This window comes from Euleptes europaea, chromosome 2, assembly GCF_029931775.1.
Source record: "Euleptes europaea isolate rEulEur1 chromosome 2, rEulEur1.hap1, whole genome shotgun sequence".
In the NCBI taxonomy this organism is placed as follows: domain Eukaryota; kingdom Metazoa; phylum Chordata; class Lepidosauria; order Squamata; family Sphaerodactylidae; genus Euleptes; species Euleptes europaea.
Genome location: NC_079313.1, coordinates 135,508,347 through 135,534,644, shown reverse-complemented (window position 1 = coordinate 135,534,644; position 26,298 = coordinate 135,508,347). Strand labels below are relative to the sequence as shown.

Here is a 26,298-nt window from a genome sequence, read left to right as displayed (position 1 = left end):
ACACATGTATTTACACTCAAGGGGTGGGGGAGAAAAGCAATGGAAATAACTGCCTGTCTATCTTGCGAACAGGAAGCCAAAGAGTATAAACAGGTTGCAACATGCAACCTGGTTGCAACAGGCAAAGAGTGATGTTTTGGAAAAGCAGCAATGCACATTAAAAACGAAATACTGAAAATTGTCATGGAAGAATCCAGGTGTGACCACAGAGCGAGAGAGGGGGGCCATAGCTCTTCAGCAGAAATTCTGCTGCAGATTACAAGATCTATTCCTATGAGATCCTGGTTTCAATCCATGGTATCTCCAAATACAAGGATCTTAAATAGCAAGGCTAGGAAAGTACCACAGCCTCTGCTACTCTGAGTAGACCACAACTGGCTCAATAGACTAGTGGTCTGACTGTATGAGCCTGCTTCACATGTTGGAAAAGGTTTGTAAGCTTCCTTGAGCTAACAAGATTAGGCAGGGAATAAACTTATATATTCCTATTTCAATTGGTTTAACTTAAAAAGCACACATATTTACACTCAAAAGAGAGAAAGAAAAGGAGAAACTTCCTGTCTATCTTGGGAACAGGAACCCAAAGAGTGATGTTTTGGAAAAACAACTTTGCACATAAAAAAACAAAATCCTGAAAACTGTCATGGAGGAATCCAGGTGTGACCACAGGGTGAGAGAGAGGTGCCATAGCTCTTTAGGAGAACTGTATGAGCCTGCTTCAGATGTTGGGAAAACAGCATTGTAGCAAAGACACTGAGCTATGATTGCATGAACACATGAAACTGCCTTATACTGAATCAGAGCAATGGTCCATCAAGGTCAGTATTGTCTTCTTAGACTGGCAGCAGCTCTCTAGAGTCTCAGACAGAGGTCTTTCACATCATCTATTGCCTGGTCTTTTTAACTGGAGGTGCCAGGGATTGAACCCGGGACCTTCTGCATGCCAAGCAGATGCTCTACCACTGAGCCACAACCCCTCCCACAGGCAGCAGTGCCCTGCTGTGGTCCCTCCCCAAAACCTGTTCTCTCCAGGCCCAAATCTCCAGGAATTTCCCAACCTGGAGTTGGCAACCTTTAGAATCTGCTGCCAGGCCTGCTCAAAGGAGGTATTCAAACTTGGCCAGGGACCAGCATATGGGCAAGATCAGTACTGAGTAGGGTGACCAGCTCTAGGTTGGGAAATTTCTGGAGATTTTGTGGTTGGGTCTGGGAAGAGCAGGGTTTGGGGAAGGAAGAGGCCTCAACCAGATACCATGCCATCGAGTCCACCCCCCAAAGCATTCATTTTCTCCAGGGGGACAAATATGTGTCGTTTGGAGCTCAGTTGTAATTCTGGGAGATCTCCAGGTCCCACCTGGAGGTTGGTTCCTCAGTGGAACAGGCTTCCTTGGGAGGCGGTAGACTCTCCTTCTTTGGAGGTTTGAAGCTAGGGTTGCCAGGTCCCTCTTTGCCACCGGCAAAAGGTTTTTGGGGCAGAGCCTGAGAAGGGTGGGGTTTGGGGAGGGAAGAGACTTCGATGCCATAGAGTCCAGTTGCCAAAGCGGCCGTTTTCTCCAGGTGAACTGATCTCTATCAGGTGGAGATCAGTTGTAATAGCAGGAGATCTCCAGCTAGAACCTGGAGGTTCGCAACTTTATTTGAAGCAGAGGCTAGGTGGCCATCAGACAGCATGGTTGATTCTATGAACTTAAGCAGATCATGAGAGGGAAAACGGGAAGGGATGAGTCAGGTCTCGTGGCCCTTTCTTACATGCCCAGGGTAATGCCGATCGCCACTTTGAGGTCAGGAAGGAATTTTCCTCCGGGCCAGATTGGCCAGGGATCCTGGAGGCTTTTTGCCTTCTGGGCATAGAGCAAGGGTCAGTGGGGGAGTTGGGAGGGGGGGGAAGGAGGTGTGAATTTCTTGTGTTGTGCAGAGGGTTGGACTAGATGATCCTGTAAGTCCCTTCCAGCCCTCTGTTTCTATGTTTCACCAGGAGGTTGGCAACCCTAATACCGAGAGGGCAAAGGCAGCCTTGCTCAGCACCAGCGTCTGTTGCTGTAAATGCTGAGTTAGTTTCAGTTTCCACTTCTCACTGCTGGTCACGAGTTTCCACTGATGTAACCTTTTCCCCATCAGCTGCTTACGCCTCTTCTCTGACTCTCTGTCGCAATCCAGTGGCAATAGAGAAAGAAGAGAGAGACTCTCTCTGCTTTTTCCTTCCTGTGTTGAAACCTTCTACTTGCTGAGAAAAAAGCAAAAACAATCTTTGCAGTGTAACCACCCAAAGAAAAATACCAGTATTTCCACCACAGTGTCAGGAAAAAAACAATGGGTTGAAATTAAATCAAAACAGTTTCCAGCTAAACATTAGGAAGAATTTTCTGTTCCTCGGTGGAACAGGCTTCCTCGGGAGGTGGTGGACTCTCCTTCTTTGGAGGTTTATAAGCAGAGGTTAGATGTCCATCTGTCAGCAATGCTGATTCTGTGAATTTAGGCAGATCATGAGAGGGAGGGCAGGAAGAGTAGAGTCACTGCTCGTCTCTCGGGGCCCTTTCTTGCATGCCCAGGGTGGTGCCGATTGCCACTTTGGGGTCAGGAAGCAATTTTCCTCCAGGCCAGAGTGGCCAGGGATCCTTGGAGGGTGTTTTGGGGGCATCTTCTGAGCATGGAGTATGGGTCACTGGGAGTGTGTGTGTGTAGATGTTAATTTCCTGCATTGTGCAGGGGGTTGGTGACCCTGATGGCCCCTTCCAACTCTGATTCTATGAATTTCTGCCTGCCATGGCACTACTAAAGGCTATGCTGGAAAACAGGCGGCGGGACTTATAGTCAGCTTTGGAAGGGGATTAGACAAATTAATGGAGGAAGGTCCGTCACTGACGATGAGATGAGATGGCCAAATGGAACCTCCATGTTTAAAGGTAAAGGTCCCCTGTGCAAGCACTGGGTCATTCCTGACCCATGGGGTGACATCACATTTCCAAGGCAGACTTTGTTTGCGGGGTGGTTTGCCAGTGCCTTCCCCAGTCATCTTCCCTTTACCCCCAGCAAGCTGGGTACTCATTTGACCGACCTCGGAAGGATGAAAGGCTGAGTCAACCTTGAGCCGGCTACCTGAAACCAACTTCCATCGGGATCGAACTCAGGTCATGAGCAGAGCTTGGACTGCAGTACTGCAGTTTAGCACTCTGCACCATGGGGCTCCATGTTTAGAGGCACAAATTAGCCAGCTCTGGGTTGGGAAACACCTGGAGATTTTGAGGGATTGGAGCTTGGGAACGGCAGGGTTTAGGGAGGGGAGGGACCGCAGCAGCAGCAGAGTTGGTTTTCATATGCCAACTTTCTCTACCACTTTAGGGAGACTCAAACCGGCTTACAATCACCTTCCCTTCCCCTCCCCACAACAGACACCCTGTGAGATAGGTGAGGCTGAGAGAGTGTGACTTGCCCAAGGTCACCCAGCTGGCTTCATGTGTAGGAGTGGGGAAACAAATCCAGTTCTCCAGCTCAGACTCCACTGCTCCAAACCACTGCTCTTAAAAACGACGCCAAGCAGGGTATAATGCCAAAGAGTCCACTCTCCAAAGCAGCCATTTTCTTCAGTGGAACTGATCTTCATCATCTGGAGATCAATTGCAATAGCAGGAGATCTCCAGGTGCCACCTGGAGGTTGGCAACCCTACTTTGAAGGAAATGAAGTGGGCGTAAAGGTGGGGTCAAAAGAGATAGGAAAAGCTGCTTCTTAAGTTTCGCTTTCCTTCTTATCTAATAGTCAGCGGGCACTGGAGACGAGCCAAAACATACAAGGCCTTCGGTTTATCTCTGATAAGCCACCTTTCCCCTGAAGCTGTTAAGACTTGATAAGCCCGCATGGGAGGCATTTGCAATAATTTTAGGGCAATGGTGCTTACCAAGTGTTTTTAGAAAGTGGGTGGGGCTTTTGCCCAGTAGGGTTTCTGACTCGCCACTGGAGATGTGACTGGCTGTGCAGATTTGGAAAAACGTTGCTTTGGCAGTAGCTGCCACCACAGCACAAGGAGAGCCAGCTTGGTGTGGTGGTTAAGAGCGGTGGTTTGGAGCGGAGGAGTCTGATCTGGAGAACCGGGTTTGATTCCCCACTCCTCCTCCACATGAGCGGCGGAGGCTAATCTGGTGAACTGGCTCTATTTCCCCGCTCCTACACACGAAGACAGCTGGGTGGCCTTGGGCTACTCACAGCTCTCTTAGAGCTCTCTCAGCCCTGTCTACCTCACAGGGTGTCTGTTGTGGGGAAGGGAAGGTGATTGTAAGCCGGTTTGATTCTCCCTTCAGTGGTAGAGAAAGTCGGCATATAAAAACCAACTCTTCTTCTTCACTGTGTGACTGAAAGTAAGCTGCAGCAGCCATTTTGCACCCACCATACGGTGTCAGAATTCCAAAGGAGCCCACAGGCTCAAAAAAGGTTGGGAGCCCCTGATTTAGGGCTTGCCCATACAAAATTTACTCCTTGAACGTTCAGTACCATCTTGAGAGTACTCAAGCGCCACTTATGCATAGCATTCGCACATGACAAAAAGACACTCAGACACTCCATCTGTCCCTGTTTCCCTGGTATATCTCAGAGACGCCGCTGTGTGAGCTGCCAAAATAAGACGAAGATTAGTGGCATCTTAAAGACTAACACGTTTTCAGTCTAGCGTCGGCATAAAGGGAACGGAGGCCCTTTCTCAGATGTATGAGATCGGTCCTTAATGTATCTTTTTATTTATTCTGTCTTTCTCAATGAGACTCAAGGTGGATTATATAGTGTTCTTTTGATGGTCCACGACTGTAATAAATTATTGATTGACAGACTCATTGTGATCAGTCCTCGCTTGGCAGACCTGATAGGCATTTCAACAGCAGGGAGAAAAAAATGTCCTGTCCCTTTATTAGAGGTTTAATGTTTAGAAATGGGCAGTTGATGCTTTTCAAAGCATGGAGGCAAATTACATCACCAGGTAAATAGTATCCCATGAGCCTGTATTTAAAGGGGCAGGGTGTTTTTCCCCTAGGCTGTTGGTAAACCCACCGGACCATGAAATTCAAGAAGTCCACAGCAAGAGGTAAACCTGAAATGTAATCAAGAAAAAGTATAGTATCCATTCCAGAAGGGCAGCTGTATAAGTTGGCTGTAGCAGAAATAAATAGGGGTCTGGGGGGCACAGTAAGCTAGCAACCGTTTATTTCAGCATTGGTAGACTGGAGCCTACTTCATCAGATGCAAAAACATTTTTATAGGTTAACTGAAGAGAATTGCTTTCACTGCTATTGACAAACATGTACTGCGCTTTGCAGCCTGCAACACCATAAGATGCTCTTTCTTGAGCATCCTTCATTTTTTTTTTTTATTATAGGTATCTGATACTTTGGAAGCCAGCTGAGCCGTCCCACAGACGGCTCAAGAGCTGCACTTCATCTTTTACACATGAAAACCCTTCTGCCGAATGTCTCCTTTTCGAACGTATGGTAGTCTAGAGCACAGCGGATAAAGTTCACCGGCTATGATAGATCAGAGTGCGTGTGGGGAGATACAGGTGGCACTCTGCCACCATGGAAGGAGCTTGGGCGTTCAGCATTAATGAAGACATAGGCCCTTCGGCCTCAACACGTATGAGCTCTCTACCAACCCAGCCCTGCATGCAACCCGTTCTCCGGAAAGCTTGAGTCTTGAAGCGTAAAGCCACGAGTTTGTCACAACAAGGAGACGGCACAAGGGGTGATATCGATCAAACAGCATTCGGAGACCAGCGGTTCAAAGTCCGTCGGAGAACTTCCCGCCTGCTTTGCCTCTCGCGTGTTTTGCAAACTGAACGATTCCTTCTTGAGCCTTCATACCCATTCTGAACGGGGCCACCTTCCAGAGTGCTTCTCCTCTATCCTGAGACAAGGCAGGGAACCAGCCGCCGACCCGCATGACATGCTCACAGCACCCTGAGTTACACCTGAACTCAGGCCATACACCTCCGCCAGCCTGCGCTGCCACTTCTGCAACTATACCAGCTAGTTGCCTCATTGTTTCACCTCCCCTTTTATTATATTTTTTTTTCTCTGAACTTTCTCTCTTGCTTGCCCTGTTCACCCTACAAACTCTTGTGTTCCAGCTGAGACGGCTAGGGATGGATGGTGCTAATCAGAAGAGGAGGGAAAAGCTCTTGGTTTTAATGGTTCCTGTGGAACAGGGATTTGTTCCCCTCCGTTTTTTCCACCGCGTTTCCCCAGCTCTCTCTCCTGTCGTTCCAGCCTCCATTTTCCCCTCAGCCAATCTGTCTCTCTCGTTCTACCCCCAGCACCCTCCTCTCCTTGGCATGGAGGCACAGCTGTGTGGAGTAAGCGCAGCGCACCCCCCCCCTCGAAAGTGGACCCAAATCCACCTTTCACTTCTGCTCCAGCTCATCCGCTACTGTGGTCACCTCGATGGTGGTGTGCTCTTCCGCAGCCGCGGTGCCCTCGACCACGCTGGACGGCACAGTCACGATCGTGCTTCCGCTGGGGGCCACCTGCGTCACGTTCTGGATGGCCGTGCCCAGCCCCGGCAGGGTAAGCAGCTGGAAGGGGCTGACCACTTTCACCACAGTGCCGCCGTCTTGGATGGCCGCCGTGCTCAGGACCGTGAGGTTGGAGGCGTCTGGGTGGAACTCCACTGCGTTGGGAAAAGCAGAACCCGCAGACGCGAGGACGGTGTAGCCGCCCAGCAGGGGAGAGACCGGAGAGTTTGTGGAGGTGACCTGCGTTGCGGGCTTCCCGAGTGTGGGCGCTGGGAGAGCCGATACCACTTTGCCAACGGGCAAGTTGGCGAGCTGAGTGACCGGCAACCCTGGAGCCAGGGCGAATTGTGCCGACTGTGTAAGTAGTTGGGAGGTGATGGCGGGGGGGCCCGACGTGGCCCTGGTCAGCCGGGGGCGCTTCAGAGGGGACGGAATGGAGACCGGCGTCAAGGTCATCAGCACGTTGTTGAGATGCTGCGATTTGTGCTTCAGCTCCTTCGCCCTCTTCCGGTGCTCCTCGCACTGCTGCTCCAGAGCTGGAGGGGAAGCAAGAAAAACAGAGGGACAGCAAAGGATAAAGAAGGCATCCTCTGAGACCAGTAGCAAAATAAAACAAAGGATTTTGAGAATTTGAAAAGATCAAGAGCCCAGGAGCACCTTAAAGACTAACAAAATTTCTGGCAGGGTAGGAGCTTTCCTAAGTCACAGCTCACTTCTGCAGAGACCCCGATACTTCTTAATCTTAAAACACGACTAGCACAAAAAACAGGTACAGGGAATAAATAAAAGGAATAAGATCAGTGTACAGCCAGAACTGATCTGTACAGCCAGTGTACAGCCAGCTCCATGTATCAACTACCAATAAACATGGTATAAACCGGACACAAACTGCAGGATAAACATAATTTAAAATCAAATTAACAGTATGAAATTCTCAACAAATAATAAAAATTAACTCCTACCCAGGAACTCTAAATCTCTTTCACTCTTTATGTTAAAGGGCCCTCTTTATTTTTTCTTAAATTACAAACCTGGGTACAAAATCGAGCAACCAGCCGTGTTGTTTGATGACCCTTATCCGAGAGAAGATATTCAAGTATAATTTTATTAGATCTCCAGGGGGAACCTTTCCAGCAATGGCCCAACCCTGGTATTTCAGATATCTGAAGAAGTGAGCTGTGACTCACGGAAGCTCCTACCCTGCCAGAAATTGTGTTAGTCTTTAAGGTGCTACTGGACTCTTGCTCTTTTCTACTGCTACGAACAGACTAACATGGCTACCCATCGTGATTTTGAGCATGGCAATGTTTTTGGGAAGGGGATCAGCTTCTGCCCAAAAACTATACTAATACACTGTTAATTATATTTTTAGACATTTCACATGGGATGTCATTTAACACACCCCTAATTCCTACGAGGCACATGTGCATAACTTGAGCACATCCCTCCCCCATAGTCCAAGAGCTAACGCAGGGAACGATGATCACCGCATGGGTGGCAACGCTGGCATGCATGATAACCCAACATTGCATCTTTTCACACCCGTGCTACTTAAAACCTGAGGGGGAAGGGGCTCTCCTGCCAAAAGTTCCCTGCAAAGAACAATGACGTATCTCTCGCATACAGGACCAAGGGTCGGTACCTGCTAAGTCTCGGGTATACTGCTCTCTGGAACGGTCCATTTGGCATTTGTGGCTTGCCAAAACTTTCTTCACCAGATCTATCATGCCAAAGTTCTGGACCGTATTGTTGAGTAAGACGGCATCTAAAAAAAATGGCAAGAACATCAACGAAAGAGTGAGTGTTCCAGCTGCAGGTACTAGAGAAAGCACAAGAATGTCTTTTCCCCCTGTCAGGATTCTCCTCGCTGTGGGCACAGGAGGGACAGAAGACAGAATACAGTACCGGGATTCCAGCTCAGGTACACCTGGCAGTGCAATCCTAAAAACACTTGCCTCAGTGTCATCTGCACGGAATACACTTGCACTGAATACAGTGTGCTTAACATTGTAAGCTAAGTGTCACTCATGTTCTTCCTGCAAAATAATAAGAGGGACCGAACTATTTGCTGGAAGGAGAGGGTGGAGGAGGACGCCGGCCGGGTCTTACCGCTGATCTGCAAAGGGGGGTCCTGAGCCCTCTGCTGGAGGCCCTTCATAGTCTCCATCAGCTCCAGGTGGAACTCCTGGATCACTTCTTCCAGCAGGCCGGCTTCCTTCAAACCCCGCCAGAATGCAAAAGTATCATCTTAAGGGACAGAAAACAAGAGAGAATCCCATGAAGGCAGCAGGAGGGGAATGTGGCTGTCTGTCTGATCACTCCAAAAGAAGAAGAGCACATTTGACAAAAATCAGCCCTGCCATTATATTACATAAACTGGAGACCGCTTGATAAAACCATTCCTGGGTTATTCTCCTTAGAATGAATGCAGGCTCTGAATATTAAAGGTAAAGGTAATGCCCTGTGAAAGCACCGGGTCATTACTGACCCATGGGGTGACGTCACATCGTGACATTTACTCGGCAGACTATGTTTACGGGGTGGTTTGCCAGTGCCTTCCTCAGTCGTCTACACTTTACCCCCAGCAAGCTGGGTGCTCATTTTACCGACCTCAGAAGGATGGAAGGCTGAGTCGACCTTGAGCCGGCTACCTGAAATTGTCTTCCGCCGGGATCAAATGTGAATGGCGCTTTTGACTCCAGTACTGCAGCTTTCCACTCTGCATCAAGGGGCTCTGAATATTACACACACACACACCCATCTACTCAAGGAAATCTAGTACACCGAAAGAGAAAATTAAAGTAGAATCCTTCCGGCATCCATCTTGCTACATTTTTTTAAATACACAGTGAGGGTAAGCAAAGAAATTCCACCATGCAGTTTCTCCCTCGAAGTCTGAAGTGATACAGACCAGGAGCGGTTTTGCCACATGATTTGCTTCAAGCCCTGTGCGATGCAGATGATGATGATGATGAAGAAGAAGAGTTGGTTTTTATATGCCGACTTTCTCTACCACTTAAGGGAGACTCAAACTGGCTTACAATCACCTTCCCCACAACAGACACCCTGTGAGGTAGGTGGGGCTGAGAGAGGTCTAACAGAGCTGTAACTTGCCCAAGGTCACCCAGATGTACTCCGGGGGGATCCAAAGCAGACACAAAGGGCTACCATTTTTGTTATTCATAGCAGAGGGGAAAAACCCAATGTATAGAATCAAGAAACCTTTTTCTTCCAGCGCTCAATAAACAATACCCAATTCCTGATAAAGCTGTTTGACTTTCCTTCTCTAAAAATTAGCTCAGTTAAAAACGCCACAGTCTCAGTCCTATTATACCACTTCCGTTACTGGTGGTGAATTCTTTGGTTCCCTCACAGCTGTTATACATAACCTTGCCTCAGTCACCAGAGCCAAACCATCACAGAAGCAATGATAGTTGGTAAATCCTTCCATGAAAATAGGTGGGTAGCCATGTTGGCCGGCAGTAGAACAGCTAGATTCGAGTCCAGTAGTACCTTTGAGACCAACAAGATTGTAGAGGTATAAGCTTTCAAGTATCTGATGAAGAAAACTTTTGATTCCCAAAAACCTCTACTCGAAAATCTTGTTTGTCTCTAAGGCATTACTGGATTGGCTCTTGGTAAATCTTGTTCCAATGTTTTTCCGCATCTACTAGCCAGATATGCCCTAAACCAGGGGTGTTGAACTCTTTTGTTATGAGGGCCGGATATTTCATAAATGTCATTTGGTCGGGCCACCCCATGAGTGCCAGGCCCAGATTGGCATGGTGTACCAGCCCGAAGCAGGTTTGGCAGCCCACATTGGGAGCGGGGTGGCTGCCTCGGCTGGCGAGACCACAGGGGAGAGGCCGTGGCTCAGCGGCAGAGCATCTGCTTGGCATGCAGAAGGTCCCAGGTTTAATCCCCAGCATCTCCAGTTAAAGGGAGTAGGCAAGTAGGTGATGTGAAAGACCTCCGCCTGAGACCCTGGAGAGCCGCTGCCGGTCTGAGTAGACAATACTGACTTTGATGGACCAAAGTATAAGGCAGCTTCATGTGTTCAAAGCATTTTTGCCAGCCCAGACTGGGAGTGAGGGTGTGTGTCTGCCTGTGGGCTCAGACCTCCACGTGGAGGTCCCAACCAGCAAGTGGCATAGATCGGAATGCCCTCAGAGCCCAGAATCAGGGGGGAGCCCGCCTCGGCTCACGGGCCGGATAATAGCGCTCAAAGTGCTGGATCCGGCCCGTGGGCCTTATCTTTGACAACCTTGCCCTCAACGAACACCTACCCTTTCTTGTTCCGCCTGCATAACCCGAGTTGGTTTGAACCAGCTGTCAAATCTGCCAATTTACATGCAAAATAATACATCTGTATATCTGGCAGATCTACCCTTCCCTTAATTTATGCCTACACAAGGTGTATCGTGATACACGGAGCAGGCTGTTATCTCCGACAAATGGATTTAATGTCTTTGCTATTTCTTTATAATATCGCAACAGGAACCTAAAAGGTAAATAGAAACACACGTTATGGCCAACTTTTATGGCATCCATTTTGGTCAATGTAGGAATATACAAAACTTCTCAGCTTACACAAATTCTTCTGTCAACAAAATCGCGATCAATACAAAAAATTACATTTGCCAGTTTACATCCACACCACAAAAGCAAGGAGCTGTGGTTGGCTGAGCAGATAAGCTGAGCTGGGCACCAAATCGGTAGTGTCGAGTGGATTATTATTATACACACATCTTTTCCTTAGGAGCCTTTTATCATTGAGACAGCCAATACGAAATAAACCACAGGCAAACCCATCGCAAACATTACCTCCTATACTGGTGCTCCAATCGGTGGAGTCCTCACAAGTTTCTATGGTGATCGTGGTCGGCGATCCATTTACTGGGATTCAAACAAAAATAATACAAACCAAAATTACCACTTTATTTTTCATAGCAAAAGCAGTTCACAGCGTGCCCTTGCAAGATAAGCCAACTCTTTCACTGCATGCACCTCTTACACAGATGCTCTCTTGTTTTCTACCAATCTGTTATGACTAATTCTGGATGAAAAGCTAGAAAATGTTTTTGTCCTTTCAAAACTAGCACCCATTTATTTTGAGACCAGAACTTCAAAATTCTTGCATTATTCTTGTAGGGACTTCTTTACATGATCAGTTATCAAGAAGAAGAAGAAGAAGAAGAAGAAGAGTTCGTTTTTATATGCCGACTTTCTCTACCACTTAAGGGAGACTCAAACCAGCTTACAATCGCCTTTCCCTTCCCCTCCCCACAATAGACACCCTATGAGGTAGGTGGGGCTGAGAGAGCTCAAAGAGAGCTGTGACTAGCCCAAGGTTACCTAGCTGGCTTCATGTGGAGGAGTGGGGGAAACAAACCACCGCTCCAAACCACCGCTCTTCACTACACCACGCTGGCTCAACAACAAACCTTGAAACAGGTATGTATGTCTCATGGGGCTACCCCATTTTGCCTTCACAACAATCCTATGAGGTATGTTATGTTCAGACATCTTGCAAGGTGGCCCCATATATTTTATGGCCAACGGGGGATTTGAGACTCTCCCTATGTTTGGAAAATGGATAGGACATGCATTGTAACCCTGAAAGTAATTCAAATGTTGAGCTCAAATAAGAGAATTCCCAGGTCTATTCTGGCTATATGCATTCTATGACTGCAGTTAATCTTTCCTTTATCTCAAAAAACACTCCAATAATTCAGTGGGACACCTTAAATGGGGTAGGGAGTCAGCGTGGTATAGTGGTTAAGAGCGGTGGTTTGGAGCAGTGGACTGGAGAACTGGGCTTGATTCCCCACTCCTCCATATGAGCAGCAGATGCTAATCTGGTGAACCGGGCTGGTTTCCCCACTCCTACACATGAAGCCAGCTGGGTGACCTTGGGCTAGTAACAGCTGTCTTAGAGCTCTCTCAGCCCCACCTACCTCACCCACTGGCTTCATGTGGAGTAGTGGGGAAACCAACCCGGTTCACCAGATTAGCGTCCGCCGCTCATGTGGAGGAGTGGGGAATCAAACCCGGTTCTCCAGATTAGAGACCACCATTCCAAACCACCACTCCTAACCAAAACACCACTCATGGACCCAAGCAACATTTATTATAAGGGGACCCAGAAGATGAGTTTAACTGAACACACAGGGTCTTCTCTGATCTGTTTACGTACCATCTGCAGAGGCAGGGGTGAGAGGGATATACTCGGTTGACGTCTGGCTGGTAAGAGAGACTCTGGCTCCAGTCAAGTCTATTTTGGTGCTTCGGCAGGTATTGGAGCACACCTTTGTGTGTTCATAGAAGTCGAGCTCGCCCGAATCCATTATCTTCCTGAAACACACGGAGCGAGCATGAAAGCAAGACATGCAGTGATTTCAGCCGAAAAATCCCGGCACCAAAACGTTTTACGATTATTGGCATATCTCATTCATTTTAATGGGGCTCGCACAGGGAAAGTTTCTGATGAGCCCTCTGTCTGGAATAAACATTGGTTGATATGGGTCAAGGCCCTGCCTCTAAGCCTGAGGTGGGATCCAACATTTTTATCATTTTATTTATTTAAAACATTTTTATGCTGCCTTTCCACCTGATCAGGTTTTCCCAAGACGGCGGGCATAAAAAACATTAACACATTTAAACAATTAAAAATGCATTTTAAATTATAAAATAATTCAATAAAAACACATAAACAATCGCCGGCATAACCAGGTAAGAGGGCCGGTAGCTATTATTGTGGATATGCCAAATGAAACCAAAAAGTCTTCAACGGTTGGCAAAGGACACCGAAAGAGGGAGACAAACCAATTCCCCTGGGAAGTTCCAGGGTTTTGATTTCACAACCAAGAAGGCCCTTTCTTGGGTGTTCACCTCTCTGGCTTTAGGTGGCAATGGCACCCAGAACAGGGCCTCCAAAGATGACCAGAGTGGTCAGGTAGGTTCACACGGCAGTACCTGGAGGCCTCACTTCAAAAAGGATGTGGGACAGAATCGAACAGTTGCAGAGGAGAGTGATGAGGATGATCAGGGGCCTGGAGACCAAGCCCTACAAGGAAAGGCTGAGGGACTTGGGAATGTTTAGTCTGGAGAAAAGCAGGTTGAGGGGGGACATGATTGCTCTCTTTAATCATTTGAAGGTTTGTCACCTAGAGGAGGGCAAGGAACTGTTCCTCTTGGCAGCAGAGGATAGGATTCACAATAATGGGTTTAAATTGCAGGCGGAAAGGTACCGGCTGGATATTAGGAAAACTTTTTTCCAGTAAGAGTTGTTCGACAGTGGAATCAGCTACCTAGGGAGATGGTGAGCTCCACCTCACTGGCAATCTTTAAGCAGCGGCTGGACAAGCACTTCTCAGGGATGCTCTAGGCCAGTGATGGCAAACCTTTTAGAGACCGAGTGCCCAAACTGCAACCCAAAACACACTTATTTATCGCAAAGTGCCAACAGCTGGGCGGCGGGCCGTCTAGGGAAGGGGGGGCTTTGAACTGCTCTACGCAGCGCGGAGCAGTTCAAAGCCCCTGCCACCCAGATGGGCAGTGGGCAGTCCAGGGAAGGGGAGGGGCTTTGAACACATGAACACGTGAAGCTGCCTTCTACTGAATCACACCCTCAGTCCATCAAAGTCAGCATTGTCCACTCAGACCAGCAGCAGCTTTCCAGGGTCAAAAGAACATAAGGGTCTCAGGCAGAGGTCTTTCACATCACCTACTTGCCTACTCCTTTTAACTGGAGATGCTGGGGATTGAACCTGGGATCTTCTGCATGCCAAGCAGATGCTCTACCACCGAGCCACAGCCCCTCCCCCACCTGAAGATGGGGGGGGGAGCGGCTGCCTAAGTATGTCTGTGTTAAGCTCCGTCAAGTCGCTTCCAACTCATGGCGACCCTATGAATCAATGTCCTCCAAAATGTCCTACATATAAATATAATGCCTAAATATAAATAAATAGGTTGTATCCAGCCTATTGTCCCAGTAACCCTTCCAACAACCCTGTAAGGTAGACAAGCATTGTTATAACTGCGTTTCAGGGATCGAAAGCCGGCTTGCCTCAGGAAATCTGGTGAGCTGGGGACCCAGGCAACACATCTGAACCTGGGGTTCCGAGGTCAAGCCTAGGCGTTTCAGGACCAGCTCTAACCATTGGATAAACTGCTTCTTGTCGCACAGAGCAACCTTGCATTTTCGGGGGGGGGAGAGAGAAAACGGGGGGCAGGGGCAGCCCCACCCCCTCCTGTTCCTACCAAATCAGATGCCGTTCATTCTCTCTGCCTGCAGTGGCCGGTGAGAAAAACAAAATATGGGGGGGGGGAGAGGGGACCAGGAGGCCGAGCAAGGCTGCAGAAGCGCTGCAGAGGGGAGCCCAAGGAGGAACCCCTGATCTCAAGAACCGCCCCGGCCACCCATCTCTCTCCCCCACCCCGCGCCCCAGACCGAAAGGCGGGCGGGGAGGGGGAGCTTTCGTGCTGGCTTCAGCAAGACCGGGGAGGGCGGAGGGCACGGGACAACAATAGGTGGAATCCTGCCTCTGCTGAGCCTGGGAAAAGCGGGAGATGCTCCCAGGCAGGCGCCGCCCGCGCCGAACCAGGAGGGGGGGCAGAGCCGGATCCAAAGACCCCCCCCTCCCAGGCACGCACTGTTCTGGGCCAGACCGCACCGAGGCGCTACCCCCCAGCCCAGCCCAGAACCCAAAGCTGGAGCTAGAAGAGTGAGTGGCACGGGGAGTCAGGTCCCCAGCAACTCCTGGCTAAACTTGCACGGAGCCCAGCTGCAACCCGTCCCCCCCCCCCCGCTCCGGGTCGGCGCGGACAGCAAAGGTCAGGTGGGCTGGGCCACGCGCCCTTTCCCGCCCTCTCACTCACTCTTCTTCTTGAAGAGCGCCAGCAGGGAAGGCAGGTTCTTCCCGAGGAAGACCACCATCCCACCCCCGGCAAGGTCACGGCGAGTCCGCCCGGCGGCCCGGCCCACCCCCCGCCTCCGCCCCAGCATGCCTTCAGCGGCCCCTCAACAGCCAGCTGCGTCGCCGCATCGTCCCTTTCTCCTTCAGCATCCTGGCCTGCCGGGCGCTGCGCGGATCATTTCAAAGCCCCCGCCGCCCAGCTGGGCGGTGGGCAGTCCAGGGATGGGGGGGGGCTATGGCGACACCTGCTCAACTTACCCGCGTGTGCCCACAGAGAGGGCTCAGCGTGCCAAGTCCGGCACACGTGCCGTAGGTTCGCCAACACGGCTCTAGGCTGATCTTGTATGAAGCAGGGGGTTGGACTAGATGGCCTGTATGACCCCTTCCAGATCTAGGATTCTGTGATTCTACCTTGAGATATGTTGGTTCCAGGCCACACAGAGCTTTAAAGGTCAATACCAGCACCTTGAATTGAGCTTGGAAGCAAGCTGGAAGCCAGTGTAGATGGAATGAGACTGGAGTGATATGGTCCCTACAATCCCAAGATCCATTCCAATTTGGATTGTACAAACAAGCAGCTCACCTTAGCATAATCCCGTTCATCCGGATTGCCCTCTTCCAGTCCTTCAGAGTGGATTTGCCGGCCAAATGCACAAACTCCTTGGGACTTATCAAGTGGTTGTCGTACTGCAGAGAAGAATGACAGGACACAGCATGAAAACACAAGGCTGCGGCATTAGCTGTACAGCTCCTTTTCTAACTCACCTGCCTCTGCCTCCTGGCCTCTGCCCGCTTCTCACAGAACAGAGCAGGCCTCAAAGTCTTTCTCGCCTGGCCCACATGACGAGATGTAGGAAACCAGAGGCGGGAGGAAGGCTGAGCAGCTCTAAACTGCAGCTTTGCATGTGTACATGAAGAGAGTAGTTTGCGTGAAGAAAAACTGAAGGAACAAAAACATCCCCTCTCAAAGCCCTTCATCCCAAAGCCTTTTATCCAACCCCTTGCTACAGCATCACCTGAGAAATAAATGCAATGTTATGTTATTTAAAATATGACCTATCCCCCAAGATAGCTTTAAAGGTAGTCCCATGTGCAAGCACCAGGTCATTACTGACCCATGGGGTGACATCACATCCCGACATTTCCTAGGCAGACTGTGGGGTGGTTTGCCACTGCCTTCCCCAGTCGTCTACGCTTTACCCCCAGCAAGCTAGGTCCTCATTTTACCGACCTTGGAAGGATAGAAGGCTGAGTCAACCTTGAGCTGGCTGCCTAAAACCGACTTTCCTCGGGATCAAACTCAGGTCATGAACAAAGCTTGGACTGCAGTACTGCAGCTTACCACTCTGTGCCATAGGGCTCAATGTAAGACAGCTTACAAAACATTAAAAACATAAATGCAATGGGCCTGATCTTAAGCAACATGTATGCAACCCTAAGCTTCTTAGAAGAAGGTGGGATGAAAATAAGACAGGCACCACAACACTGTAACCGAAGAAACAAGCCAGCAAGGATGCTAAGATTAAAAAAGGCCACAAAGCATCCCAACTAGGGTTGACACTCTCCAGGTGGTAGCTGGAGATCTTCTGCTATTACAGCTGATCTCCAGGCGATAGAGATCAGTTCCCCTGCAGAAAATGGCCGCTTTGGCAATTGGACTCTGTGGCATTGAAGTCCCTCCCCTCTCCAAACCCTCTTCAGACTCCATCCCCAAAATCTCCAGGTATTTCCCAACCCGGAGCTGGCAACCCCACATTCCACTGCCATTGCTGAGAAAAGTGACAACCTCAGTAGTCAGTGGAATTTTAAACTGAAGCCAGTGAGGTAACAGTACAACGTTGTACTGTCTTCCCAGTCTCAGTTGCCAGTTTGTAAATGAGAACAGTGACTTCCTGTCAGACCTCAGCACCTCATCGCGTTTCTTGCATAGGGAACTTCACTCCAGACGTAGTCGCGAGTTTAAAGTTTTATTAAGAAAGCCAGCGAGTTCAGCAAGTCACAGAAACTTAAGGCTAGAATATAGACATGGGGAAATACTGGTACATTTATAGGGTACATACAATGGGGTTGATTAGTTCAGGATACAATACAAAAGAACGAGGAGCGGCAGAGTTGTCTTGATAGTTCAGATACAAGGAAACAATATGGAAGTTAACAGCCGGTAACTACTTAAGAAACGCATACAAGAAATTAACGCCTGCAATAGCTAGATGATCTCCAGGGCTCCCAGGCATTGTTCCACGGGACCTAGTATCATACTAGCGATTACTCGGGTGGGTCTCCATTGTGGTGCAGATGCCGGGGGGGAAGGGCAGAGGCAGAAAGCCTTAGCTGACACTTCCCTCACAGGTAGGCAAGACTAAAGAAAAAAATCATTCCAGAAAAGGCAATAAAAACTCATCATCCCTCTCTTGACCAGATGCCCTATAAGGCTCATTCCAAGGCCACTTTGATTATTTTTCTTACTTTCAGGTTAATCTAAGAAATGTACTACATTTCTTTTTATATTATATTTAGCCTCGCCCAGCAAAGTGCAATATTTCCCTTCTCTCTCAAGTTCCCTTTCCTTTTTTCATGCTTCTTACTTGCAATCTCAGCCTGTGGACAGAGACTGCATTTTTATTTACGTAGTAAACACTTCTACAAATAATCAATAATTAAACATGGAAATCTTACGCAAGTGAAAATTGTTCAAGTTTCCATGCTCAACATGTTGCGGTTCTTGAACGAATGAGGGTTTGGTTGTTTTTTTTTTTTTTGCAAGAAGCAAGGCAAATTACACAACTTTAAGGCTGGCAATGAAGAAATCGAAAATTTTCAAGATCTTCTATTCCTTGGCTCCATCATCAACCAAAAAGGAGACTGCAACCAAGATATCAGAAGGAGACTGAGACTGAAAAGGGCAGCCATGAAGGAGCTAGAAAAGATCCTTAAATGTAAGGATATGTCACTGGCAACTGAGAGCAAGTTTATTCCTACTGTGGAATTCTCCATTACTACGTATGGGTGTGAAAGCTGGACGATGAGGAAAGCTGACAGGAAGAAAGTTGATTAATTTGAAATGTGGTGTTGGATAAGAGTTGTACAGATACCCTGGACTATCAAAAAGACAAATCAGTGGGTTCTCAATCAAAACAAGCCTAAACTCTTGGCTGTCGTACTTTGGTCACATTATGAGAAGAGTCACTGGAAAAGACAATCATGTTAGGAAAAGCTGAAGGCAGCAGGAAAAGAGGGAGACCCAACATGAGATGGATTGACTCGGTAAAGCAGGGGTGTCAAACATAAGGCCCGCAGGCCAGCTTCGGCCCCTTGGGAGCTCTTATCTGGCAAGCAAGCAAGCCAAGGCAGCTACACATACCCCACTCTTGATCTGGGCTGGCGAAGCATGGCTCGGCCTGACCAAGTGACATTTATGTCATATCCAGCCCTCGTAACATTTGAGTTCGAAGCCCCTTCTATAAAGGAAGCCACTGCCCTCAATTTGCAAGACCTGAGCAAGGCTGCTCAACACAGGATGTTTTTTGAGGTCATTAATTCATAGGGTCGCCATAAGTCAGAAGTGACTTAACAGCACTTAACACAAGCATAAGGCAAGGATAAATGCAAGGGTGCAGTGGGGCAACTCGGGATAGGAGATCCAGCGCAGTGTAGTGGTTAAGAAAGGCGGACTCTGGTCTCGAGAACCTGGTTTGATTCCCCATTCCTCCACATGAGGCCTGCTGGGTGACCTTGTGCTAGTTACAGTTCTCTCTGAACTCTCTCAGCCCCACCTACTTCACAGTGTCTGTTGTGGGGAGGGGAAGGAGTTTGTAAGCGGCTTTGAGACTTCTTAAAAGTAGAGAAAAGCGAACTCTTCTTCTTCTTAAAGGCCACATGGGAGAGCCTGAGGCTTTTTAGAGCTGATACAGACCTCATGCCGATGCACAATTCTGATGCCCAAAAAATGCTTTTTGTTGAAATGACCGCAGAGAACTTCAGGAGCATGGACTGGGCAACAGATCGCACACAAAAGCGGGGTGGCCCAAGACCCATGGGCCCGTCCGTAGGAGTCTATATTTTCCGCAGCCTGCTCACCTGGACACATTTCACATTGATGCCGGGACAGACAAATTTCCGCCATATCAGGTTGGCTTTGCTGTCTCCACAGGTGATGGGGTAAACGATCTCAGCTTCCACACATTCATCTCCTTCAGCCATCTTCACTTCAGGGAGAGGGATCGGAAGGGAGACAATTTTTTAAAAGGTTATGACCACGGATTAGTGACTACCACATTTAGACTTCAGCTTTATTTATTTATTTACTGCTCTTATATTCCGCTGGGCTCAGGGCGACTCACAACAATCAACATATAAACACAATAAAATACAATTAAAAGCAATAATTAACATTAAAACGATTCCAGCCAATTGGTCAATTAAACCCCCCCAAACAAACATAATACCTAAATCATTCATAATTCTTAAACCAAAAGCCAAAAATTAAAAACTAGAAATTCAGATGGTGCCAACTGTAGAGTTTTGCACTCCAGCGGGACCTGCAAGCAGTCGGAAAACCCCATACCAATATTTAAGCAAGGGGGGTAGAAGGGGAAGCCAGCATTGATGGTAAACCGTAGCTGCCCTCAACCATAAGCCTGGCGGAATAGCTCTGTCTTACAGGCCCTGCGGAACACCTTAAGTTCCCACAGGATCCTGTTCTCCTTTGAGAGGCTATTCTACCAAGCAGAGGCCAGGGCAGAGAAAGCCCTGGCCCTGGTCGAGGACAGTCGGACACACCTCGGGCCAGAGACCACCAGTAAATTACTATTAAAAGAACGCAAAGGCCGGGGTTGGGGGGGAACAACTACAGGTTGGCTGGTAATAGCAGTTCCTCATGTGTTTAATATCAAACTCCCAACTGAATAAATTACTCGCACAAAAGAGATTCATTATAATCCTAATCCTATAGTGTGAACGTACACGGCATTCTACAGAGTGACATAAGCAGTGTTGGTCTGCAGTAGAAGGGAAGACATGATAGCTTTTCTCCCTCTCTCATAATACTAGAACGCGGGGTCATCCGCTGAAGCTGGAGGGTGAGAGATTCAAAACAGATAAAAGGAAGTATTTCTTCACACAATGCATAGTTAAATTGTGGAACTCCCTGCCCCAGGATGTGGATGCCGACATGGAAGGCTTTAAGAGGGGAGTGGACATGTTCATGGAGGAGAGGATTATCCTTGGCTACTAGTAAAATGGTTACTAGCTATGATACATGCCTATCCTCTCCAGGATCAGAGGAATATGTGTATTATATTGGGTGCTTTGGAACATAGGTAGGATAATGCTGCTGTGGTTGTTTTGTTTGTGGGCTTCCTAGAGGCACCTGATTGGCCACTGTGTGAACTGACTGGTGGAATTGATGGGCCTTGGTCTGATCCAGCACGGCCTTTCTAACAGTTCTTATGTTCTAGCAGCCAGATTCAAGTCTAGCTGCACCTTAGAGACCAACTAGATTTTCAGGGTACATGTTTTCTAGAGCCAATGTTCCCTTCGTCAGGTAAGTATTAAAAAGTCCCTGTTTTAAGGCGCTCACAATGTAAGTCCAACAGTGCAATCCCAAAAAGACTTATGCCAGTAAGCCCATTAATTTTAATGGGCTTAGACAGGAGTAATTCCCTTTAGGATTGCACCATCAGTGGGTGAAACTGCAAACATGAAGCTGCATAGGCTGAATTAGACATCCCGTCCTTTGACAGAATAACAGTAACAGGCATGATCTTCCTGGAGCATCTCCTGAGCAAGCCCTGGAGTAAGGGCCCCCCCCCCACCATTTCTTTCAGTCGGTGATGCAGAAGATAAGTTTTGGTGTACGGTGCCCGGCATAAGCAACAGCACTCTCCGAACATTAAAGCCCTTCTGCAGAGTTTAACGCTAAACCTCACCTTGCGCTCTGGTCATCTTCTCTCTTGCATGGCCAAAACCTCACTTATAGAATCATACAGTTGGAAGGGGCCACACAGGCCATCTAGTCCCACCCCCTGCTCAATGCAGGATCAGCTTAGAGCATCCCTGACAAGTGCTTGTCCAGCCTCTGCTTGAAGACTGCCAGTGAGGGGGGAGCTCACCACCACCCTAGGTAGCTGATTCCACCGTCGAACAACTGTTACTGTAAAAAATGTTTTCCTAACTGTGGTACCTTTCTGCCCACAATTTAAACCCATTATTGCGAGTCCTATCCTCTGCTGCCAACAGGAATACCTCCCTGCCTTCCTCTAAGCGACAGCCCTTCAAGTACTTCAAGAGAGCAATCATGTCCCCCCTCAACCTCTTCTCCAAACTGAACATTCCCAACTCCCTCAGCCTTTCCTCGAAGGGCTTGGTCTCCAGGCCCGATTGTCCTCGTCACTCTCCTCTTAACCCGCTCCTGTCCACACCCTTTTTGAAGCGGGGCCTCCAGAACTGCTCCAGGTGCAGTCTGACCAATGCAGTGTACAGTGGAACGATGACATCTTGCGATTTGGATGTTACAGCACTGTTGATGCACCCCAAGATCACATTAGCTTTTTTTTGTCGCTGCATCACACCGGCTGCTCATATTTAACTTACGGTCCACCTGTTTCTCGCGGCAGACGACAGTTCTACGGCTGACACCAATGAAACAGGGATGGAAACTCATCTGTGCCTGTCTGGGAGTCCACAGCCGGCCTGTCAACTTATCAGTTTCACACTCTCTGATCCTGACCCCCAGGGATCTAAGTGATGCAACTGACCAGAACACAAACAAGGCAAGCCAGTGCTGGTCAAACGTAAAATAGATATCGATTTGCAACAATAGTGTTGAATGTAAATTTATGTTTATACCAATACATGTATAAGTACACTACTGAGAGTGTCTGATACAATTTTATATGAGAGGTTGGGTACTAGTCGATATATTGTTAGTACTACACATTTACTACCTGACTCCCCCCATAATTATTATTTACACTTCACCTACCTAAAAGGGCTTCTTTCAAATGCGTGGAAGCCGTGAAGGCGGCGGCTGCGGCAGCGGCTGCGTTTTCCGACTCTAAGGTGTCTTCGTTTAGGTCACTGATGGCAAGTTAGGGGGAAAGGATAAGCAAAACCAATCAATAGAAATAAACAAAACCACACTGATAAGCCATTCATTTTATAGTCCTGCTCCAGGGAATCTTTCTGCAGCCCTGTAAAATCAGAAAAGCAGAAGGGCACAAAGGAACTGTCCATCAGCAAGCACCAAAGCTGTACTCAGTGTAACGAACACCAAGCCGAGACTCGCAGACACCCTGTCCAAAGAATCACAGAATCAGAGTTGAAAGGGACCACAAGTGTATCTGGTCCCATCCCCTGCACAATGCAGGAAACTCACAACTACCTCCCCCCCACACACACCCAGTGACCCCTACTCCATGCCCAGATGGCCAAGATGCCCTCCCTCTCATGATCTGCCTAAGGTCATAGAACCAGCATTGCTGGCAGATGGCCATCTAGCCTCTGCTTGAAAAACCTCCAGGGAAGGAGAGCTTACCTCCCGAGGAAGCCTGTTCCACTGAGGAACCGCTCTAAATGTTATGAAATTCTTCCTAATGTCTAGATGGAAGCTCTTTTGATTTGATTTCAACCCGTTGGTTCTGGTCCAACCTTCTGGGGCAACAGAAAACAACTCGGCACCCTCCTCTATATGACAGCCCTTCCAGTACTTGAAGATGGTTATCATATCCCCTCTCAGTCATCTCCTCTCCAGGCTAAACATACCCAGCTCCTTCAACCTTTCCTCACAGGACTTGGTCTCCAGACCCCTCACCATCTTGGTTGCCCTCCTCTGGACACGTTCCAGCTTGTCTACATCCTTCTTAAATTGTGGTGCCCAAAACTGAACACAGTACTCTAGGTGAGGTCTAACCAGAGCAGAGTAAAGAGATACCATGCACAGTTGGTTTGGTTTCCATGACAAAACTGTGGGCTGAAGCACTGCTTAGATTCTGCAAGGAAGTCACTTTCTGAAGTTTCTCCCCAGGAGGATTCATCACGCAGACAGGAAAAAGATGGAAACAACAACCCATGAATCAGCTGTCCGACTTCTATTCTTTAAACTGCTTCTCTTAACACTGACACATTCTGAAACTGTGCGAAAGAACTGCGGAAACACAAGTTGAATCAAATTATGGTTCGTCAAGGTGAAGGGTGAAGAAGGAACCTCCTGAAGTCGGTAAGAAGCCTGCTGACAACCTGGGGGTGTTTTTGCTCAAGGCTTCAAATCTCTCCCCTTCGAGCAGAGAAAGAAGGTTGGCACAGCACCGGTGCTTGTCATCCACAGACAGTACAGAGCCTCTGAATTGGAGGCTGGTATACATACTAGGATCCTGACCCTCTAGCTGTGCCTGCTAAACAGAGCAGTAGCTCCTGCTAGCAGCAGTTCAGGATTCAGCCCTAGCAGCTGACCGCAGGGATTCTAGAACAGAAAGAAAATAAGCTCCAGGTCTGGATTTGGGTTTCGCTATCCGCAGCCCGAACCTGGTGCTGACATATGGAATCAGAACTGTATTAAGATGGAGCAGTCCAAAAGGACACCTTCTGGGAATAGGTCTGTATTCCCCTGAAGTAGTCACTATTGTCTTCTATTGTTGTTGGCATTTACTACATTGTCTTATATCTTGTAATCCCACATTCTGCATGGCTCATGCAATACCTTTGCCTTAAGCAGTTTGCTGTTCTCACTGGTGCTCACACTACCTTTGTATGCACAGAATCAAAGAATAACAGAGTTGGAAGGGGCCATACAGGTCATCAATCCCCTGCTTAATGAAGGTTCAGCCTAGAGCATCCCTGACAAGTGCTTGTCCAGCCTCTGCTTAAAGACTGCCAGTGAGGGGTAGCTCCCCACCTCCCTAGGTAGCTGATTCCACTGTTGAACAACAATTACTGTAAAAAACTTTTTCCCTATAATTCCAGCCGGTACCTTTCTGCCTGCAATGTAAACCCATTACTGGGAGTCCTATCCTCTGCTGTCAATAGGAACAGCTCCCTGCCCTCCCTGCCCGAGAGCCAGCGTGGTGTAGTGGTTAAGAGCGGTGGTTTGGAGCGGTGGACTCTGATCTGGAGAACTGGGTTTGATTCCACATGAGCGGCGGAGGCTAATCTGATGAACTGGATTTGTTTCCCCACTCCTTCACATGAAGCCAGCTGGGTGACCTTGGGCTAGTCACATTCTCTCAGCCTCACCTACCTCATAGGGCAGTGATGGCGAACCTTTTAGAGACCGAGTGCCCAAACTGCAACCCAAAACCCACTTATTTATCGCAAAGTGCCAACAGATGGGCGGCGGGCAGTCCAGGGAAGGGGGGGCCTTTGAAGATGGGTGGCCTCCATGGGGGTGGGGGGAGTCCCCATTGGTAAGTTTCCCCTGTCACGGAGGCCAGGTCTACCCATTGGTTTCTATAGAAGGGGGGGGGGGGGAAGCGACCCTGGCCCTATCCGGGGCCAGGATCGCACGGGAGGGGGGGGGGCGGCGGGGAAAGCGAGCCTGGTCCTCTCCAGGGCCAGGATCGCTCAGGAGGGGGGGCAGGCAGTGCGGTGCGGTTCAAAGCCCCCGCCGCCCAACTGGGCAGTCCCTTGGGCTTTGAACCGCGCCACACTGCCTGCAAGCAGCGCGGCATCAAAGCCCGCCCCTTCCCTGGACTTCCCAGCTGGGAGGCGGCCAGTCCAGGGAAGGGGCGGGCTTTGAACCGTGCCGTGCTGCCTGCACGCAGCGGTTCAAAGCCCCCGCCGCCCAGCTAAGAAGTCCAGGGAAGGGGCGGGGTTTGAACCGCGCCTTGCTGCCTGCACGCAGCGCAGTTCAAAGCCCACGCTGTCCAGCTGGGCGGCAGGCATGTGCCCGCAGAGAGAGCTCCGCGTGCCAGACTTGGCGCGCGTGACATAGATTCGCCAACACTCATAGGGTGTCTGTTGTGGGGAGAGGAAGGGAAGGTGATTGTGAGTTGGTTTGCTTATCCCTTAAATGGTAGAGAAAGTCAGCATATAAAAACCAACTCTTCTTCTTCTTCCTCTACGTGATAGCTTTTCAAATAATTTAAGAGAGCAATCATGTCCCCGCCTCAACCTCCTCTTCTCCAGACTGAATATTCCCAAGTCCCTCAGCCTTTCCTCGTAGGGCTTGGTCTCCAGGCCCCTGGGTTATCCTTATTGCTCTCCTCTGCACCCTCTCCATTCTGTCCACATCCTTTTTGAAGCGAGGCCTTCAGAACTGCACACAATACTCCTGGTGCGGCCTGACCAATGCAGTATATAGTGGAACTATTCCTAGTCTTATTGCATTGTTCACTGGATGTCTTATGTTGTGTGATTACATTTCCCCCTCTCTCTTTTACTCTGTAATCTGCCTTGAGTCTCGGTGACAAAAGCAGGCTATGAATAAGCCAAATAAATAAAATAAAAAATAATAGCAAGCGGTTTGACGAAGGGCTTTGGGAGATGAGAGCTCTTCTCCCAGGGACTGGTTGCTGTTTACTTACCTGTGCTGAGACAGATTGGTGGTGACAAGCACCGTTTTCACCTCTTCCACACCGCTGCCATCCGCCATGTTGTCCGGGGTTGTCACCACCACCACCTCCTCCATGTGAACACTCACGTCGGGGGCCGCCATTGTTGGAAAGGAGAGAGTGGCCAAAAACCACAGTGCGAAAGGCCCCTTCTTGTACCTCTGCCCTGTTTCAAAACAAATATTCATAGTTACCCTGCTGCAGCTGACTGGCAGAACGTTCAGTTTCCTGTATCTGAACATAACAAGGATCAGAAACTCTCTTTTTTATGATCCTTTGGCTTCAGCATAATCGGTTGCACATCACCAAGGGTTAACCAGCCTCCATTCACCCTACTGCTGCTGCCCT

General features: G+C 48.8%; 1 protein-coding gene across 1 annotated transcript; it reads right to left on the bottom strand.

Annotated features, from left to right (window-relative positions):
• Positions 1-6,360: 6,360 nt before the first annotated feature.
• GMEB2 (glucocorticoid modulatory element binding protein 2) lies at positions 6,361-26,054 on the bottom strand. Its single transcript, XM_056845149.1, has 9 exons — positions 25,924-26,054; positions 22,389-22,483; positions 19,484-19,611; positions 15,990-16,093; positions 12,685-12,842; positions 11,313-11,384; positions 8,598-8,735; positions 8,131-8,253; positions 6,361-7,024 (listed from the first exon to the last, which is right to left on the bottom strand). Exons 1-9 carry the CDS (start codon positions 26,052-26,054, stop codon positions 6,378-6,380), a joined length of 1,596 nt encoding a protein of 531 aa, XP_056701127.1. The 3' UTR covers positions 6,361-6,377.
• Between the last annotated feature and the right edge of the window lie 244 nt (positions 26,055-26,298).

Excerpts from the sequence above, each read along its gene's own strand:
- GMEB2 (XM_056845149.1), bottom strand. The coding sequence starts at position 26,054 with ATGGCGGCCCCCGACGTGAGTGTTCACATGGAGGAGGTGGTGGTGGTG. Across the intron at positions 19,612-22,388 it reads TTTGAAAGAAGCCCTTTTAG|TGAAGATGGCTGAAGGAGAT; the intron begins GTAGGTGAAGTG and ends CTCTCCCTGAAG. Across the intron at positions 11,385-12,684 it reads CACCCCTGCCTCTGCAGATG|TAAATGGATCGCCGACCACG; the intron begins GTACGTAAACAG and ends TTTGAATCCCAG.